Below are 8,077 nucleotides of genomic sequence, written 5' to 3'. Positions count from 1 at the left end.
TCCCGGTGCACAAGTTTAGGTCTTCTGTTACAAAGGGAGACAACAAAATGCTCTTTCGAAATATCTCAGCAATAAAGACATTGTATTTTTTTTCTGGAAAACTGATGCTGGGAAAACCACTTTGCACCTTAACAATCAATAAACCCGCAAGTAAGCTCATGTATGTTACAAACAAAACTAATCGTTAATTTCCGGTACACGTACTCGCGTAGGAATGAAAGGTTTTTACTGATATAAAACAGAGGTCACGCTTAAAATACCCTTACATGTATGTGTAATATTAGATTATGAGACCACTTAAGTACGTAAGCTAGATAGCATTCCAACACTGTCTTTACTTGTGCTCAATATTCAGCTTACACGTAAACTGAATTTGTACGTTACCCTATCGACTATGTACAAAATATCGCCTTCTTCAAAACTGATCTCGTCTGGCTGCAAAAGAACAGAATGAAAACGGCAAATAAAGTCAGGTTAAAGCAAAAGCAATATTGTGGCGCTGTTTATGTTGTAAGCTTGTATACGATCGAAACTAAGGAGCTATCGATCGAAAGAAGTCACTTGGATCCGAATATTTCAGTACCTGCTGAGCTGTATAATTGTACAAAGCCCTCACAACCTGCACATGACCTGAAGACAGAACATCAAAAAACCGTGAAAGTTTGAAAAGATTTAGCAAAGATCGCTGGATTTTATCATACCTGGTCTTGGAATTGGAGGCGGCGGCCTTCTCGGTCCAGACATGTTGAAAGCTAAGTATTAGGAAGTAACTGATGCGCGTGCGCCTGTTCTTCTGAGCCAGCAGGAAGCGTGCGGTAAATCCAAATGAATGTGTATATTTCATGTAAGTCATAGAAGCTATTAAAATCAATATGGCGGAAAATTGAAAAGTGCGTCTCGGCCTCTCAAATTTATAGAAATCCCTGCCAGTTGGGGTTTCTTCAAGTGGTTTCATTGTGATGGATAAACTTGAAGAACTGTATTCTATTGCATTTAGCTGTAACTGTTTCGAGGAAGCTTACAAAAGGGGAATTTACAACGCGCTGGGAGAGTTGCCCCAAACCTTTAGCTTCACCTGGGAAAATGACGACATCGATTCAATATTGCTAGCTCTTACTGTGGTCCAAAAGTTTTGTGAAAGACTTGAAACACTTCGATGTACATATTTAAAGATTATTGTAGATGGTCTGGTCTCCAAGAACCACCTAGTGGATGGTTTGTTGAAATATCTGGATCACAGAAATCAGCATGTTGTCTTTTCTGCTTCCAAAGCCATTGTGCTAGTTTTTCAGGCGCTTCCCGAGGAAATGATAAAAACAGAATGGTTTCAGACGCTGTTTAATTTTGGAAAAGAAACTAAACAGCCTTGGAGAAAGCTTTACGCCATGGAAGTATTGAATAAGATTCTGAAAAATTCTAGAGAAACTCTCAAGGATAGTTATGAAAATTCCCAGCAACAGACCATCAATCAGATGTGCTCCTGCTCACATGAAGCAGGTAGTGCATGTTTGATTAGTACTACTGTTTCAAGAACTGAGCTGGTTGATATGTTGTTGGGGAGTTTAAATTTGCAGCACATCTTGTTTTACTACCTTCCTTTTATTGTGCGACCAAATGGAATGTATTCTTTTCTGAGAAGCTGTCAACAAGTTGGGCCTGCTGAAGATTTTGTTGTGCTTTGGGCAAGTCTAAAATTAGGTGATGCAATTCACAGTCAAGAAAATGTGAAAAGAGAAGCCATTAGAGGAATGAAAGAAAATGACTTAGTTGCATTCTTGCACTGTATTACAGAGCTGGCAAAATATTTGGAAGTAGGCAGAACACTTCAGAACAAGTCTACAGCCGATACAAAATCTTGGAGTCAAGAAGAAAATTACTTGCTAAGGTCCCAAGAGCCTGGATCACAAGAGTTCTATAGAACAAATACGGTTGAACTGTGTGAAGGTAAAACTGATTCTCTATGTGTAACTGAGATGGCCATAACCCATGTAAAGGATGTTACTGTCAATCAACTTTGCACTGTCATGGCAACCTTGATCCAGTACCTTCATTATCCAAGACTACCATCACTGATTTTCAAGAAGATTTTGGAAGTTTTGAATCATGTGGTAGTTATACCTAACTCATTTATGTTCAGGCAGAAAACCAAATGCACAAAACTGGAGAGGATAGTAAGGAGCTCTTCAATATCCTTTTTAAGTGTTGTTCAATGTTGTCTCTTTGACAAAATACCGAGATGTTCAGGATTTGTTGGATTCAGTGGAACAGAAATGAAGAGTCCCTCAGAATCTGTGTGCAGCAAAGTTAGCAGCACTGATCTTGTTGCACTGCGGAAGGCTTCACTGATGGGTTTTAAGTCTTCTTTTGTTATGCTGAAGTTGGCCAAAAAGCGTGAAGGTACTTATACATACATGTATGCAAATTATCATAATTATGGCAAAGTTAGTTTGATTGCACAAGAGCAAATAATCATGTTTTTTTCCCTCCCTCCACCCCAAAAATAACTTCTTATATTTATTAAATATTATTGTTCTGCAAAATATGCTGAATTATTTCTGATTTGATCTATGCCTTCCTTCTGGTTCCGTTAAATCAAAATGAAGACAATAAAATGTGTTAGGTGACCTTGTAAATATGTGGATGTATAGTGGCACTACATGCTGAGGTTACCGGTACTAGCATATTACATTTATAACATTCTGCAGTTCCAGAAAATATCCATACTCTCCCCACAGAAGGGATTGGAATTTCCTGGGGGGTGGGGAGTTCTGGAAGACCAAAACATTAAAGAAATGTATGAAGATTAACTGGAATTTCCAGAGGGGTAGGGAGGTGTTAGAAAAAAATGCCTTCGTGGGGGAGGTATGGATATTTTCTGGAACTACAAATTTTAAGAAATAGAAACATTTTCTGTGTTTCTATCTAGTTACAAAAACATGATTAGAAATTTGAGAGAACAAGAAATGTTGTGGGAACACAAGCTCAACTTTCATGAGCATCACTGTAACTCCATAGAAAGAAAGAGAATGTTTTTTATTCCTTTAAAAAAGCACCAAGTAAACAGGGGTTTCATTAAGAGCTAGGGACCAGGGAAATTGATTGCAGATTCTTACTCATTATTTGTAAAATCCTTCTGCAGGTTCATTGTTATTTCAGAATTTGTCCCTTGCCTGTGTTAGCAAGTGGTGTTCAGGAATTCTCTCTCTTGCTGCTGATGCTTGTTTTAATGACAAGTCCAGCAAAGAAAGTTCTCACGAAAGTGAATTTCATAACTGTCTAGTGGCACTCTTTGTTGATCAAGATGATGATCTTGTGGAAGTTATGTTGCTTCTCCTTTTGCTTTTTCAAGAAATCAACCAGTAAGTGTTACTAGAAAATTAAAGATGTTTTCTATTATATTATTATAGTGCCATATCCTACTGCATACTCATTACCTCATTGCATAAGATTAAGTTATGGGAAGAGTCTGCGACTGATGAGGCAATAGGCATGCAGTGAGGATATGAGCAGATAGGAGCTTGGTCAACTGCCACCAGGGGAGGTGGGCAAGTGGCAAAAGACGACTGTCTTTGTGGAGTACAGGACGAAAAGACCACACTTCAAGTGGAGAGACCAAATTTAAACTCCAAATGGCGCGAAGCATTACCGACGCTGCCAGCATGGGCGAAAACGGGGGAATGTGATGGAATAACAGCATGTTTTGCAATGAGCTAATTAATTATACAGTGAGAATAGTAAAGTGATGGAAACTGGTCTTTTCTGTTAGGATCAGACGGGTGCTTATCTGTGAATATGAACACAAAAGGGCGGTATGTTTTCTTTTTCGCAAGTGCTGTGCCCAATTTTGTCCTGTCCCAGTCCCTTCTAGTCTTAAACATGTCAAACATCTCGCCTCATACTCCCCACCTGATTTTGAGTTTAAAACAGACCGTCAGTGGGCTGTAACTATTATAAAGTAATTGGACTGACTGGAGAAAGAGAGAGTAATCAAGCAATACTTGAAACATCAGCTTCAAAAACTCACTGTGACAAGTTATGTAGAATTTAGTTCAATTAATATCAGAATGAAGAATTTTTTTAAAGATATGACTAAGACTTGATTATAGGGGTTTAAAAAACCTATCCATAACTTTGTAGATTTGTTAATCTTATCAAGTTGTTATAGTTACATATTTAAATTTTCCGTTGAATACCGAACTAAAAATATAAATTTTCCTTCATGAATACCGTACAAGAGAAGAGTAACATGTTATTTTTCAGGCTAGCATTTTTCTGTTTTCTTTGTCAGTAGCATCTTTATAAGTTCAATATGTATATTTGTTCAACTCGGTGAAAAGTCAGAAAATAAGATGTACCAAAAAATTCTCAGGTTTTCCAAATTTTATTGCAAGGTCTGTTTTAGTGTAAAATCACAGGCCTTTATATCAAAACTACTTCTCTTCTCTTAATTTTTCAGAACTGTTCCTAGCTGTGGAGAAATGTCAACAACCATTTTACGCCAGTTGAATCCACACTTGCTTTTCATCTCATTTGCTGAATCAGTTGAGTTCGATCACTCGTTCCTGCTTGACCTTCTGATTTCGTCAGAGACTCGATTTCTGGAATACCTTGTACAGTACCTCCACTTTGTGATTGCCGGATGGAGTTCATTTGTGCATTGTTTGGTGGAGTATAAAGAAAGAATTTCTTGCACTGCAGAAGAAAGTATGAGTGACGAAGTGGGGGTGTGTAGTGTGAGCCTAAGAGAGTTTGAATCTGATTCTAATTCTTCTGAAAAGCCTTCGGAGTTTGAGAGTAGTGTTGCCAACGAAATGCGCTCAAGTAAAAATGAGTCATTGTTCGCAAGACAGGAAACCATGGCTGGTGAAGACAGACAATGTCCTGAGTTGCTAGATACGTTTCCCAGGCCGCAGAACAACAGCTATGAAAAGTGCGAAACTAGCCATGAAGTTTGTCAGTCCGATTCTCGTCTTGTGGGAGTTCCAAGTGGCGAGCTTGATGGCTTGACAAGCATCGTTTTGGCGTATTCTTCAAGCGATGAATCCGAAATTGAAAATGAAGATGAAGACGCGAGTGTCAATGACAATAAAACGCCTGCTGTTTCACAGTCTGACTCCATCATTTGTAGTAGTGTTCGTTCAAACAACAACCAACTTAGTGGCTCTTCGTCTTTTGATAAAGCAGACAAAGCCGAAACGTTTCACTCAACTTTTACTGCTAAGAGCTGTTCTGCTCTTCCTCAAAATGTTTCAGAAACGCCAAGGAAACACACAAGTAATTTAAACAATTCAGCATTCTCAGAACATCCAGGCTTCTCTTCAAATCAGCCGCCCGGTGATTCGAACTTAAACGTTAATGACTGCCTCGGTGATCAAAGTTCTTCGTCGAGTACGGAACTACTTCCCTCAAGTGACAGAAACACAGAAATCTTTATCACTAAAGAGAGTCATATTGAGGGAAGTGTCACCAATCCAACCGCTGATGAAAGCGAGTTATTGGACAAAATAATGACAATGTTGATTCGTCTCAGGTTGTCAGTTACGAGGTTATCGTCTGGTGGGCATTTCCCGTACCCTGCGGTACCTTTGATATCACTGTTGGAGAATGTAGAGAAATATTACGATGGTTGTTGACCTGTGCACTGCGGCTAATACTAGCGCTCTTCCCTCTTGAGTTATTTTTAGAGATGGTACCCAGTTCTTTCGCGCATGATGTTACCACGCGCGTTGCGCGGATGTTTTCGTGTAGGATGAAACTACTCATTTGAGAAGGCACTGTCCACGTGAGCAAAATTCTAAAAGTGACTGAGAGGGATTACCTTAAGAATAACTTTATAAGGCCTATATGGGAGATAACCTCTCTTAAGCTTTATCCTCTCTTACTGTTGTATAAATTTGAGACAAAATTTGTGAAGCAGAAGTATCTAAATGAATACGTTTTAAAGACGATATGTTATGGTAAAAATACACTTTTTCTACAGTTACTAATTTCCCAGTCAAAGGACTTTCAATTTACAGAATGCATTTTCTTGCCTATGTTTTCGTCTCTTTGCTGCATGAATGTTGTCGGTGGAACAGAACTGTGCTGCTATCATTCTTTCTCAAACTCATTCATCATTCATCATGCTAAAACAAAGAAAATTACAAGCGTGAAGGAACTTTGGATATTCGGTCTTAATTAGCACAGATTTTGACGATTTTACTTCTCCATTTACTCTTTAGTTTTTGTTTCGATTGAAAAGATATATCAAACACTCGAGACAGTGTTTCATCGGTTATCCAAACACCACGAATTTCGTCAAAAATACTCCGCTGCACGTCGTGTTTTCAACTCTCTTCTCGGTGTTTGGATATCCCGATGAAACACTGTCTCGTGTGTTTGATATATTACATCGTCCTCTGTGATAGGTTTACCTAGTCATCTCATGAATTTGTTGCTCTGAACTGCGCGAACATGAATTCGAGTGATTGGGAGTTTAGCAAAAGAAGTTACCCGGCCTATAGAAACGCTGAGAGGTAAGAAAATATTTTTTTAGCCATATATACTCTAAAAGCAGACACTTCTTTATTTAAAGAAGAAAACAGGGGCGAGTTTAACACGCCCTCACGAAACTCTCGCATGAACATTTTGAGTTCAACAGAGGGCTTCACAAAACATGAATACGGAAATATTTCAATCAGGTTTGTCAACCTTTCAGAGTTTCTTATTGCCAAAGGAATGGCAAATTGGAAATATGAATGAAATAGTGCCTTCATTCATGAAACATGATTGGATAATTAAAAGAATATGACGAATCTTCTCTTTGCCAACATTCCCTTGCATTTGTTACTGGACGGAGCAGCGGTGTCCTGTTGTAAGTTTTGCGCTATATGACTGGACAATTTTTTTTTATGCTATATTCGAAACCAAACAAGGGATGGTTTTCCTAAGCCCCTTAAGAAATCAATGCGTTTTTGAAGTCTAGAAAAGAAGGTAAATGCACTCGCCTAATGGCCTATGTATCGACACATTTAGGCATGTCAAGAGATTATCAAGCTAACTTACCTTGATAATCTCTTGGACATATACAATGAGAGGTTTTGTTCGGAGGGTCTTTAAACTGATAGTTACCCGCGGAAGTGTTGTGTTCTAAAAATCAAATATTAGCCCAAGAACGAAGCTCGAGGGCTTACATGTAGTTTTTGTAAAACAATGTTTCAACCCTTAGCCGATAAACACTCATTTGTCTTTATTATTCACCAACAGGGGCGTAGCTAGGGAGGGGGGGGGAGATCCTTTGGTGCCCGTGACCTCCCTTTAGTAAGGCTTTTTTAAGCAAACAACCTACAACAGGTTGCGAAAAATGAACGACATGACAATCTGGTTAGTACCCTCACTTTGACACACTGTGACCCCCTCCCCCCCTCCCCCTTTAAAAAATCCTGTATACGCCCCCGCACCAGTTAAGTTTTCCTGTAGCGGCATGCCTAACAACTGAAACCGACAAGAATTTATTAATTGAAATATCCGACCGTTGAGCACTTGGAGCTTTCGTCAGTTTCCATTAGCGTAGCGCGGAGTTTGTTAGGCCCCGTCTACACTACATTGAAGGAATTTGAAAACGCAGCTTTATTTCTACCGTCAGGCTGACCCTCCAGACTAATCCGTCACGAAAACGGAGCTTTTCGAAAACGTTCTTCAAACCTGAGGAATTTGAAAAAGCAGGCATTTCGTTTTCATGTGGACGGAGAACATTTTGAAAACGGAGCTTTTCGACGGCGTAGTGTGGACGTACAACATTTAATGCGTTTTCAGAGTGCAACCTCCGTTTTCAAATTCCTCCGGCGCAGTGTGGACGGGATCTCGTATCCAACAAGGCCTATTTAAAAATTCTTCAATCGACTGGATGATGTGGACATTTCAATTTGATCTAAATGAAACGATGGTATGAAAAGGCGGGAAAATTTGTCACGCGTGGTCGCGCGTAGGTTCACTCTTTCAGTTGAATGAGGACAGGAACTGAAGCGAGCGACCATTTTTTTTTTTCTTTTTTTCAAAGTGTTCTTCGCACAATCACCTCCAAATATGTCTAAATTCT

General features: G+C 39.2%; 2 protein-coding genes across 3 annotated transcripts in view; one reads left to right on the top strand and one right to left on the bottom strand.

Moving 5' to 3' along the window:
- Window positions 1–774, bottom strand: part of LOC145461125 (osteoclast-stimulating factor 1-like) — an 8,055-nt gene extending 7,281 nt beyond the window's left edge. For both annotated transcript variants that reach the window (XM_081445631.1, XM_081445630.1), the window contains exons 1-3: window positions 702–774; window positions 584–630; window positions 385–435 (exon numbers count right to left, since the gene is read on the bottom strand). In XM_081445631.1, the coding sequence (XP_081301757.1) occupies window positions 385–435; window positions 584–630; window positions 702–744 (141 nt within the window). In that variant the 5' untranslated portion in view covers window positions 745–774. The remainder of the gene's footprint in view (window positions 1–384; window positions 436–583; window positions 631–701) is intronic.
- Window positions 775–782: 8 nt separating this feature from the next.
- Window positions 783–7,398, top strand: LOC145461109 (uncharacterized). The gene is made up of 3 exons (XM_081445628.1): window positions 783–2,397; window positions 3,140–3,359; window positions 4,457–7,398. Exons 1-3 carry the CDS (start codon window positions 960–962, stop codon window positions 5,631–5,633), a joined length of 2,835 nt encoding a protein of 944 aa, XP_081301754.1. The 5' UTR covers window positions 783–959; the 3' UTR covers window positions 5,634–7,398.
- Window positions 7,399–8,077: the final 679 nt, after the last annotated feature.

Source organism: Orbicella franksi, chromosome 1 (assembly GCF_964199315.1).
Source record: "Orbicella franksi chromosome 1, jaOrbFran1.1, whole genome shotgun sequence".
NCBI lineage: Eukaryota > Metazoa > Cnidaria > Anthozoa > Scleractinia > Merulinidae > Orbicella > Orbicella franksi.
This window is presented reverse-complemented; position numbering and strand designations above follow the sequence as displayed.